This window comes from Acipenser ruthenus, chromosome 16, assembly GCF_902713425.1.
Source record: "Acipenser ruthenus chromosome 16, fAciRut3.2 maternal haplotype, whole genome shotgun sequence".
Classification (NCBI taxonomy): domain Eukaryota; kingdom Metazoa; phylum Chordata; class Actinopteri; order Acipenseriformes; family Acipenseridae; genus Acipenser; species Acipenser ruthenus.
The window spans coordinates 19,317,266-19,330,206 of record NC_081204.1 but is presented as its reverse complement, the minus strand read 5'-3'; the positions used below and the strand labels follow the sequence as shown (position 1 = coordinate 19,330,206).

The 12,941-nt window shown below is 37.8% G+C and overlaps 1 protein-coding gene across 13 annotated transcripts in view; it reads right to left on the bottom strand.

The window, feature by feature from the left end:
• LOC117412174 (kelch-like protein 13) overlaps window positions 1–12,941 on the bottom strand; it is a 92,761-nt gene that overhangs the window by 28,719 nt on the left and 51,101 nt on the right. The window contains exon 1 of one of the 13 annotated variants that reach the window (XM_034020221.3): window positions 5,053–5,174. The exons of 10 other annotated variants lie outside the window; for them this stretch is intronic. In XM_034020221.3, coding sequence (XP_033876112.2) covers window positions 5,053–5,132 — 80 coding nt within the window. In that variant the 5' untranslated portion in view covers window positions 5,133–5,174. Of the gene's footprint in view, window positions 1–2,169; window positions 2,190–4,402; window positions 4,746–5,052; window positions 5,175–12,941 lie in introns of those variants that run through there. 2 more of the 13 variants (XM_034020220.3, XM_058988996.1) reach the window with 2 other exon arrangements.

The following is a 12,941-nucleotide window of genomic DNA, read 5'->3' as shown; positions in this document are numbered from 1 at the left end:
ATTTAAATTCAACACTTTTCACATTATATCCGAGCATCTTGTTGGCCTTTTTTATAGCTTCCCCACATTGTTTAGATGAAGACATTACCGAGTCAACATGAACTCCTAGGTCTTTTTCATAGATTCCTCCTTCAATTTCAGTATCTCCCATATTTATAATGCACATTTTTATTGCCTGCGTGCAGTACCTTATATTTTTCTCTATTAAATGTCATTTGCCATGTGTCTGCCCAGTTCTGAATGCTGTCTAGATCATTTTGAATGACAGTTCACAGCCTACCTCTGTAAAGCGCTTTGTGATGGTGGTCCACTACGAAAAGCACTATATAAAAATAAAGCTATTATAAGGATATTATATTTATACCACTGATGTGGCTACAATTCCATGACTTATTTTTATGATTGTGCCATACTGTACCGCAAATACATTCTATTGCTACGCATACTGCAAATCATTTAAAAGAAACCTGTTCTCATTTGTACTTGCATGAGGTTATTTTGTCAAAGCACAGGGTCTGAAAAATGCACTCCTCTACAACCTGTCCAAAGGGACGAGTTCAGCACTGCCCCTCAAAGAAACAGATTACCATACAGTACCTTCAAATGAGTTCGAGGAGCTACAGTGTTGTTACTGATATTTATAGAAAATGTAAACATTCGAGGCATAAACAAGATACCAGAGTGTCATGACGTACAACATTAAATACAGTAAGATAAAAACAACTACATAAAGTACTCATTTTCAGTGTATTTATTAAGTAGCATATACAAGCACAACTAATTACAAACATTGGTAGGTTAGCAGTAGTTGACAATGACCATCTTCAGTGCAATGTGGAACTAAGTCGTATTACAATAAAAAAAAAGCATGCGTTTAAAACTAAATTAAACATGTATATTTAATATGTTGTTAAAGATGTCAGCATTTGTGGTATAAACAAGATATGTCATGAAAAATATGACACAGTATTTATGTTATCGCCGCATCCACTCATGACAAAAACATACCGTATGTCATGGTTTTTCATGACACATTTTGTTTATACCACGAATTTGACATCAATAAAAACATACTGTATCCTCTATATGTACGTCTGGGATGTTGCCTTGTAATCACTATAGCGCTACGAGTCACTATAGCGCTTCAGTGCAGGCAGAGCTCTTCACACAGGCAGGTAAGATGGGTCTGTGCAGTCTCTGAACTGCCTCGCGAGGTGCTTCAGAGCCATCAGAAAATATGTCGCCTCTGTGCCGGTATGGGCTATAAATTCAGCCCAACATGCCGCTGCAATGCCGTCTAAGAGCCGTAATAATTCATTTTTGTGAAAGGGCTTTGGTATCTGTCTCTTTAGCCTCATCAATACGTAAGCACTAAGGCATGACAGGGTGTGTGATATACTCTAATATCACCACGCCGCGGGTGCTTACACTCAAGTCCCTTATTGGTGTGATATACTCTAATATCCTAGGTTTATTTAATGTCAGGTCTGTCTAATAAGGCTCAGTTAATTAGTGATTTTATTCAGGATTACAACATTGATATTCTCTCTTTAACTGAAACTTGGCTTGGACCGAATGACAGTGTTTCTCCCTGATTGAGGCTTCTCCACCCAACTATTCTTTTTTTCCAGAAAGCTCGCTCTACTGTTTAGGGAGGTGGACTTGCTACTGTTTTCCACACTGAACTTAGAATAAAATAGGAAATTGTTGAAGGTTATTCATCTTTTGAAGTTTTAACCTTGACATTAAAAAGTCAAACCCGCTATTTCTGACTGAATTTGGGGACCTGCTATCTATATTGACATTCATATATGATAGGATATTGGGTGATTTTAACTTTAATGTTAACACTTATTCTGATTCTAACATCTTAGAATTTTTGAGGCTACAGGATATCCTGCATGTCAAAGGTTCTACGGATAATTGTGGCCATGCTTTAGATCTGGTAATTTCTCGTGGTTTAGCTGTTAAGAACGTCATAGCCCTAGATTTTGCTATTTCTGATCATCTTGCCATTCTTTTTTAGATGAATCTGCCAGTAACTACAAAGACTGTGGACCCTACATTTAAATCCCAGGTAATTAATTCTTCAACTGCTTTTAAGATTTTGCTGTTAACTTACAAGACCCTGAATGGATTAGCACCTAGTTATTTGCAGGAGTTACTGACCTCATATCTTCCAAACCGCACTCTGAGATCACAGGATGCGGGGCTGCTGGTTATTCCTAGGGTCAACAAAAGCAACAAGAGAGGTAGGGCTTTTTCTTGTAGAGCTTTGAAATTGTGGAATGCTCTGCCTTCATTTGTCAAGGAAGCTGGGACCATTACAGTTTACAAGTCAAGACTAAAAACGCTATTATGTGTATAGTGTTATTTAAATCTGTTATTTAAATAGTCTGACTGTGGCTGTTGAATGTGTGACATGCAATACAAATGTATTGTGGTTTGTTCTTTTTTTCTGCTATGTACTGTGCAGTGCATTGTGATACATTGCATTTATATAGCGCTTTTTACACAGTAAATAAATAAATAAATAAAATAAAACTCCCAATTATGTCCCGCCTCTGCTCACTCATGATTGGACACCTGCTTAACAAGGGGCAGCTCTTTGACTCTCTCATTGGTTAAAAACCTCACCCCCACCCGTTAAACCAGCAAACATCTGCATTTTAGGTATTTCTACTGTTATCTAGCTTCAACCTTTGTTCTTGGGGGGGGTGGGGGGGTGGGAATAAATAAATTAAATATCCACAAGACAGAACAAATTCGGTCAAGTGTGCTTCTGCTTCTTTCATCCATTTCCTCAGAATCAAATACTGCATAGAAAAGAAATTGGGTTTAATTTAAAAGCTACACTGTAAATTCCTCTAAACAATACACCGTTCCACATTAAGTATTAAACATAAATATTCATTGACCCTATGCATGGGGAAAAGCACTTCCTGTAAAACCACGGGGTGCCAACATTCCGTATCAGAACAAAGATCTTCCTTCGGTAATGGAAAATATGTATGAGTTTCATGCCTCATACAGTACAGTAGCTTTGTCAAAGCAAGAGTATTCTACGATTTCAAGACCTAAAAACAACCTTCTTTCACAGGGTGCTTTATGATGAGCAAGCTTTTTATCTGCATTTATTTAAAAACAGCAATTATTCAAAACGTAACCTTCTGGGGTATACTGTCCTCGATGAATACAATGGGAATGAGCTGGACATACATACAGTACTTCTGCTACTGGAAGACACAGCTAAATAATAACTGCCACATCTAAAGTACAAATTACACCTCCCTCCTAAAGAGCACGTCTTGTTTTATCACACTTTAATATGAATGTCAAGCATGGAACATGTCGTAATTGGGAGGCAACATCGGCAGTATTCGCAATGTATAACTTAATGGACGATTTGTATTGTTACAGAAGCATATGGTGCTTCAGCACACTGTAATTTTGTAAATATATGCTTACATAACAAATCAGCTGTTCCAAACCAGGAATTCAAACGATTGTAAATGTAAATTGTGTGCATACTGATTAACCTTGATAAAATTGTGACAAATGTACCAATGCATCACAGCGGTGTATGAGCACAACTGGCTCTCTCTATTAGTCTGCTCAGACTAGCATGAGTACTTGCAAGGTTAAGGCAATCTATTCCTCCAACACTACTGTATGCTAATAGGACCTGCAGTCCTGGAAAGAGTCCTAACAGGGTTCACACCAGTCTCCCTCAATTAGAACTGGATCCAGAATTACACAGCAATATCGTCAGAACAAGGGCACAACACCTGCCCTTCAAAGGCTTCGTATGCAACATATTGATGACACGCATTCACCAACTCAATCAACTGTACCATTTTACAAACAGGGTATGCAACGTATTGAAGAAACTGCATTCACCACCTCAATCAACTGTACCGTTTTACAAACGGCATGCAACATATGGAAGAGACTGCATTCACCAACTCAATCAACTGTACCATTTTACAAACGGCATGCAACATATGGAAGAGACTGCATTCACCAACTCAATCAACTGTACCATTTTACAAACGGCATGCAACATAAGGGAGAGACTGCATTCACCATCTCAATCAACTGTACCATTTTACAAACAGGGTGCACTGAAATACATAACTAACATTTTATAGAAAACACACACAGTTCAATGAATTTTCAACACAAATGAGATACAAAAACAATGTACTGTAAGAGAAAGTGATAGGACCACAAACCCATTCCACACAACAGAAATAGACATGAAAAAAGCGCTCCACCTTAAACATGCTTTAAATGAATGACAGATTAAATTTTATATATATATATATATATATATATATATATATATATATATATATATATATATATATATATATATATATATATATATATAATTACTTACATGTATGCTGGTGAGAGTGGAGATGACCTAGATGTTTTTAGTACAGGAACTGGGAATTTCCAGTTAGCTGGAGAGCTGCTTTTCCATTTCAGTGGCATGTTGTCACCACAGTACTACAATAACAGCAAAGAGCGTTTCCATAACAGACTTGCAGCTACTGTAAGACTTCCATCCCACACTGAACTGAACTGATGACGGCTGCTGTGAAGGACAAGCTGCTGATTCTGCCAATGCTCTTAAGCCAATGTTTCCACTCTGCCTGCTTGGTAAAACAGAGCTGTGAGGTATCTCCTTTTAAAAACCCTGTCCCCTAAAGCAGTGCGATGATTCTATCACACTAACTCCACAATAGTGCCACCTTGTTAAAAAAGCACTGACTGCAGTACGTGTTGAGAGAACAAAAAAAAAAAAAAAAAAAAAAAAAAAAAGACTGCACTGAGCAAGGCAGAGCACAGCACAACACAGCACAATGCAGATTTGTTTACTACACAGAGCAAGGCTACAGAAAGAAAATGAAACAAGCATTGTTATACCTAAACTGGGACATTGTTCTTGAGCAGTAAAATCACCATTAACCCCTGCATGGCTAGCAATAGCAGGACAATGACACATTACAAAAGGAGCATGTGATTTATAGGATTCAGACCTACCTACTCAGAATACACTTGTCATCCTCTGAACATTCTTCTTTTGAGCTACAACAACATACATGGGATAGAAATCTCAGCATAGCCTTGGGCCACAAGCTAACAAAAGATCAAGAATTCAATTCAGCAGCCAGATTCCCTTTTGCTCATGCTTCAGCCAAACCATTTGTGCCATTACAGCAAGAGCTCATCTCCACAATTACAGTCCATCCCATCCACAGTGCACAGAGCCACATGTCAAGAAGTCTGAAATGATGCCATTTCCTGCATGCTGCTTCTTGGTGTTTCTGTTTATTTTCTTTGGTTTAGGATGATTTTACTTCCGTATTCCCTCTTCCAAGCATTCATTTTTACAACAGGCTGCAGTAGCACGGAAATCACTCTCTTTCTCTGCATTTAAGAAAGCATGCAGCAGCGTGCTGGTGAGAGGAAGCCCCTGTAAGGATGCTCTGAAGAATCTGATTCAGTCTCCCTCAGTGCTCTGAGTCCAGACAGGGGAGATCCCCCTGGGACCACTGCTGCAACTGAACCTCGGCCCACTGACACCCAGGCCTTTTATGAATGACAGAGATGAAGAAACACAGGCTTCAGCAGGATGACCGTCACATTAACAGCACTCATTTTCCACATAAATAATGAAGTGGTTCCAGGAAAGATGACCCCCACGCACCTCAAAATCATGAAAATGTTACTGTTCCGCACGGTGGAATCAAACGCTGGTAACAGCACAGACTGGCAATGGTTTCCTTAGTTACTGCTAATTTGAAAGAATATGCTAGTGGTGTCTGACCCTTCAAACTACTAGATGAAAGGCCTGTTTTCTAACCCACAACCGTGTTGCCCAATAAAGATTACATGGTTTTGTTTGATTTATTTGTTTACTTCACGTCTGAGCCAACTAATCAGTTGAAAGGGAACCAGCCCATGCAAGCAGATCGAATCTGTCAAAATAGGAAATGTGACATTTTACACAGAAATACAAATCAACACAAAGCAGCCACATTAGCATCTACATTTTTAAAACTAAACTCAGTATTCTGCACCAAAAGAATTGGTAAGGATACAGTAATACGATTTCCTGGATTATGTACCAAATGAAACATTACTGATACAAAATTCAATTTGAGACATTAAGCTTCCCATTGTTTGATGGTGGATCAGCAATATTCATTGTTCTGGTGAATATGACAGAGTGAACCATCTGCAAAGGATCGTTCTGCTTTTCTTTCTTACAACAAAAGCAAAAGCCAGCCTTGTTATTGTTCAACATATTCAAAACGCCAGTCCGACACCTGACACCAATTCAAACAATATGTCCTTAACAGGCATCTACAATTATCTGAACATCTCACAATGTGAAATGACAGTCTGATCTTGTCATTTTAACTCATGTATCCACCATAAGAATGAAGACACCTCTCCGTCCCCCTTTGTTATTATAAACCAGTCCAAGCTCAACTCTTCAGTGTAAAACCAGGCCAACAGGGCGAGGGTGTAGCCTGAGGAGATTCCTCATTTTAAAAGAACAACAATTGCCAGGATGAATTAAAAACAGAATCCCGGAGATAAAGGGTCATATATAAAGACAGTGATTCGGAAAAACAAACCTTCATAGCCTTTACCAGTGTCCTGCTACTTTAATACAAAGAGGCTTCAGGGCAGTCCTCTGCAGTGTATGAGAAGCGGTTCATGGTCATGGATATGCTGCATATTTAGGACAACAATTACCTGTAGATAAAAGTATGTGGCATAATCAAACTAGTATGTATTTTACACATTCAATGATCATATTTGAATAAACTGTGGCTTTTTAGAACACAGTTTGTACTGGGAACTAATGTTTTTAGTTGTACATGTTTATTATAGAGCTGGTGGAAATATTCGGCAGATCTTGGATTACTTCAGATGTATTTGGAGACAGACATTGCGCAATGTTAAAAGGTATTCTAATGCTACTCCTTTGTTTTGTAGTGGTGTATTGTATTGTACAGTAGTGGTGTACTGCACCAGCTTTCATTTCTCTTTGATTCCTAACTAACAAGAGTATTTTATTATCAATCTGAAAACCACTTACATTATACCTCTTATACACAGAGTTATTCAAAATGGATCGATCTTGAATAAAACTAATCTTTAAGCACATTTATATATAAAAATATCCAGTTGTGCACGAGTGATGATCCTTTACATGGAAATTCAAATGCACTGTCATCTGTTATTCTTAGACCAGGTTACAAAAATATGCTCTCAGATGACAAGCACAGTATTTCAGGGCTCGTTTTACACTCTAAAAAATTAGGACAGTCTGTAAGGCAACTAAAATGGTAACGTGGGAGGAGATACGAAATACGTTTAAAATAAGGCTGCAAGCACACTGAACAGTTTAAATACATAATATGTCCTTACTGTAATAGTTTTAATTTAAACATGTCATAGAAACAAAACTGCTCGAAAAGGAGCAATGGGCCCCAATCTCCACTGTGCTGTATTAAGGCATGACTTAATAAAGTTTCTAATTAAAAGGTCTACAAATGATGCTGTTATGTAGCGATGAATCGTGATACTTTCCTTATATGGGATCCCCTATTGTAATAAAGGTATGTATCGTGTGCAGGAGAGTAGTGTGAAAGTACAGTACAGATAGAGTGACAGCTGCAGGACAGCAATGTGGTGAATCACGCTACGTTCACATCTACTACATGCATCATACACATAGACAATCTGGACCATCATATGAATAGTGATACATATTCTATCCAGACATGATTATCGTGATACGCACCGTATTGTGACATTACTGATGTTAACACATTACATTTAATTTACTTTCATGTGTCTCCCTTAAACTAAGATATTTAAGCTATATAACTAAAGATAAGCTTGTCTGTATTAATAATGTTAGTCAAAGACAGACCGTGTGTTTTGGGGAGAGCATAACACAGTACAGCTACCAATACTGTATAAGAGTATTTAAAAAGCTACCCCGGTGAACAAGCCAGGGAGTAACTAGCACTTATCCACAAACTATCTCTGGACAAAGCAAGCACGCCCCACACAGCCTACACACTGAAGACCTGCTTTAGATTACAAGAGAGAGACAGGCAGCCCACAGCATGCTTTTATTTGCAATAAAACAACACTGTTTTATTTTTATATTCAATATTTAAAATCGACAGTTATCATGCCACTAGAGGCACTGCTGTATATATCACATGTTTCTAGGCCTATATCAAAGCTGATAAGGCAATGTTTTACCTCTTGAAATGTCTAGTTCAGAATTGTCTTTTTTTTTTTTTTTAAGATTGCCTGGAGGGCATACATGTTTTCAAATTAGGTTAAAAATGAGACAGCTTGACAACCAAGACCTGTCCTTGAACAGGCTTAAGACTTGAACACAGTGCCAAGCCCGGCTTTAGAGGTTAAAGAGCACCAGCACAATCTGTTAGTGTTGCTGTAAAGCAGTTATAAGGCTTGTTGTCAGAGATTAACAGAATCCCGACACCAATCCTGCACCAGTGCTGCCTTGCTGGAATTCTAAAGCATCACCTCTGGGTGAAGTTCAGGTCAATAAAATATACAAGGATGAAGTTCAGTCAATAGCAAGATAAGAAGATTACAAGAGTAAAATATATCTGCAGTCTTAGCAATGCCCTGGCAATGCTCGGACTGACTCCTGGCTCTCAGACGAAGACGAAGCCGCAGGCAAGATGTGCATGGGTAAAACTGCAGATTATGTTTTAATTTGAGAAAGATTTTTGTGAAACTAGCAAGTACAGGAAAATAAATGTAATGTATAATGGTTATATGAATAAATAAAAACATTCTATGTTTAAAAATGTAAGTATGCTAGCTTATATTGATCAAGTATTTGTGGTTTACTATACAGTACATAAAGGAAAAAAGCAAAACAGACAACAGGAGTTCTTTACATTTTCATTGTACCCTTAACAGAGGCTACACTACAGTGAATTTGGGATTACACTAAAAACAATGACAAGATTTCAAAACACTGCAGCTGGAGAAAAGAACAACAAGAATTAGAAAACAATACCATCAGCCAATCAGCTTCCAGCTCTAGCGGGCTTCTATCAGACAGCAGATGCCCGCTGGAACGTCATGGCATCAGCTGTGAATCAAATTTAAAATCAATCCGCACAAGTGCCAGCTTTTTCATTGTGACTTGCTGTAATGAAAGCTCAGTTCACATCTATTGGACAGCAAATACTAAAAACACACAGTTGGTCCAATTTTATTTTATAACCCACCAATACCAGCCAAACCAATACTTTGCACTGACAAAATCAACCAATCCTGTACCCGCAACTGCCGAATCAGCCAATCACAGCCTGTCCGCTCGACTGCAGCTCAGCATCGTTCAACTACAACAAACAGAGACATGGACAGTTCAGTAATATTGCTCCATTCAGACATCTGGCACTGTCGAGATAACCTGCAAGTAACTCAGACAAGTAAAAAGTTATTTGTGTAATAAAGTAATTGTTTTTCTCTTGTTCTGTATATTATCTTTTATGCACATTTTCAGGACTAATTTTCCTAAAACTTATCTCAACGGAGAGGTACCAGACAAATCAAACGTTTTATTAAAGAAAATAATGAGAAATCGTACAGCCTTCAAATTGACAGGCACTACTGCTTTATTTAAAGTGGGTTCTATTCAATTTACTTACTTTAAAGACACAATTTACACAAATTCAAACACACTGTTTGCTGTGATTGTCTATTCAAGGTCCCTTTCTTTCAATGATTTAAACACTGGCGATATTGAGGTCTGCCACTGTTAATTGAATAGATCAATTGAATAGACCCCGGTATGTTTATGCTTCCTGTCAAAGTCTATTCAGAGTGGTTTCTTATGATTAATTCAGACCCCGATACAGTAAAATGACCCTTAAATGATGAATTCCTCTAGTATCTCGCGGCCAGGGCATTGGGCACAATGCAGGTACAGTAGGTGTGTGTCACTTCTAAGAACGTAAGCTCCTCATTATGATAATAGAACAGAGATAGACTAAGGCAACACGGTCACTCCCTGTCAAGGTACCTTGTGTCTTTGCAATTCAGGGCTCCAGTAAAACAGACGCTGCAAAACTTCTACCTGCTCAATCAAGGACACGGCTGTACATTTCATAACAAATAAATGCATTTACTGACTGGGGGACAGACTACACAGGGCAATGTGCTGTCTTGGATCGGGCGCACACAGGTATAAAAAAGTGTATGTATCAAAATATATAATAACTGGTGAGCAATGGACTTCAATGGGCTCATCCAGTTGATATTTCCAGATCCCTCATTAATACCAGCAACACAGCGGCCCCAGCCCAAGCTGTCAAACTGAAAGGAACCAACCATACCTCACATAGCTGCTTACCAAAGAAGAATACTGCAAGGGGTAACGTGTGCGAAATGAGAATGTCAAGCCCCCCCTCGGTGTGGGTCACATGGATAAACCCGTGGCTTTGCCCTCAGGGTTTATGCATAATCCCACCTCTCAGGTGGGCATTACATTCTCATATCACACACTACCCCTTGCATTATTCTCTATATGTTCTATGTTACCATGGCAACAGACCCCTAAACTGGAAAAAAAGAAATCCTGATATTAGTTAGGTTCATACGTATGAACGTGACAAATATTTTTCAGATTAGAGTCCTTCTTACGTCATCACCTTCTTCAGTGTGCAGTGCCTGCCTGGGCCCCTTAATGTCAACAGCAGCCATATTTAATCACTAATTACAACAAGCAAGTAAAGCAGACACTAATAGCTGCATTCAAACGAAGATATGGAAAATTCAAAAGAGAAAACGAGGTTTACACCATTTAAAAAGGCTTCTTTATAAAGAGCTAGACAATGATAATACAAGAAGAAAAACACTTACTGACATAAACCTCACAATGTCGTATTTGCGTCAGTGGGGGAAAAGAGAGAATTTCACCAGATACCTGAAAAAGACCTGGACAAACACCTTTTGAATTTCATCTTGACAGTAAAAAAAAAAAAAAAAATTTAATTAAAATGGGGACGACTTTGACCAAGTTCTCTCCGAAGCACTTTTAGCAGCGTTGCCTGTTACCTGCGCAGCAATAATGAATGTAGCTTTTTCCTGAGCAGCCCTCACAAAAGAAACTGAGTCAAACTGAAACTGCTAAAGAAAGAAGGTAAAGGCAACCACGGTTAAGAAACATAGAATATATAAAATAATAATATGGGTCAGAATAAATTGCCACACAAAAATACGTGTCTCGTTGGTTTTGAGCTGGTAATGCATGACGGCTCAAAACCAACTCGAGATATATTATTGTGTGGTAATATATTCTGATCCATACATTATTGTATTTATATTAGAGAGATTAAGATAAATATACACAATATCTATACTTAACATTACCCCTTATCCTGGTTTACCATTTAAAAAGAAATCTAAATCAGCTCCAGGATAAAAGATGCAAGTGTCTATATACTTATTTTACATCATAATCAACAACAAAGCTACTGTATCTGGTTATGAATGATCTGCTATAAAACATCCTTTATTCACTCAACATTTCATTACCTTGACCACCTAGAATTCAAAGCCTCTTTCCCACAAAGGAATCCATCCAAATAAACAGTACAGTAATAAAACACTATCCTTCAGGAAGCAGACAGAAAGATGCCACCTAGTGGCCAACATACTGTGAGGTCCGGATAGCCCAGAAGGGCCTGAGAGACCACACTGCAGCAGCTCCCTCTTTCACCTTGTTCCTTAATGAATATCACACATTAGTATGCACTTGAGATGTGCACATGGCCCGTGGACCAACCCTACAGCTGTTACAACCTACTAGGAATACCACTTGACAGCTGCAGTGCTTAAACAAGAACTGTGAACACTTATCAATATCAGTGGAAACTCAGTTTATACAGACATTGTGTATTTCAGTGCAATCTGAACTATAATAAAATAGTACAATGAAAATAATGATGCAATTAAAGCAGAAAAAAGATGATGAACAAGAAGATGAAGAACCCATCTCCTATGGTCAAATATGCTCCCTGCAGAAACCACTTTGGTAAGTTAACGGTTTGGTTTTAAAATAAATATTTTATAAAAACAAACAATCTGAAGTACAATACAATAATTACCACAGCATCTGTAAAGGAGTAGAAGTTACAAAACAATGCCAATTCTTAAAACTGGGCACACTGGGTTATAATGGCTGTATTGTTTAACATTAATTTGCTTTGTATACTTTCCATTATATACAGTTGTAGTCAAAAGTTGACATACCCCAATGGAAATGTATAATTTCTAGAAATTTCTCAAACAAAGAATTTTAGGAAAAATCTTTTGTAGCAGAAGTTTTGCTTTTGTGATGAGGAAAAAAAAGTTACAATAAATAGATGTTTACAATTATTTTACAAAAAATTATTTCAGCAATTTTTTAGCAAAACTCCAAAAAATGCTAATTCAAAAGTATTCATACCCTTTGATGCTATAATAGTACTGTCTACAAGGTGCTAGAAATTTCAATATGATAATGCAGACCTAATTCTAGAAAGTCTAGAAAATGCTGGATTGTAGGTGAACATTCTTAGAGAGTATAAAAGGGTTAGGCATAGGATGATTGCTGTCATTACCAATAAGTCAATATGGGAAAAAGTAAAGAACTATCTGAAGACCTTAGGCAGAAAATGATTTACTGTCAAAGCTGGAGAAGGATACAAGAAGATTTCCAAGCATTTGTGTATCCCGATTTCAACTATTATTTCTATCATCAAGAAGTACAAGACTCATGGTACTGTCACAACGCTCCCTCGGTCTGGAAGAAAGAAGGTTCTTTCACCAAGAACAAGTAGAAGAATTGTGAGGAAGGTTAATAACAATCC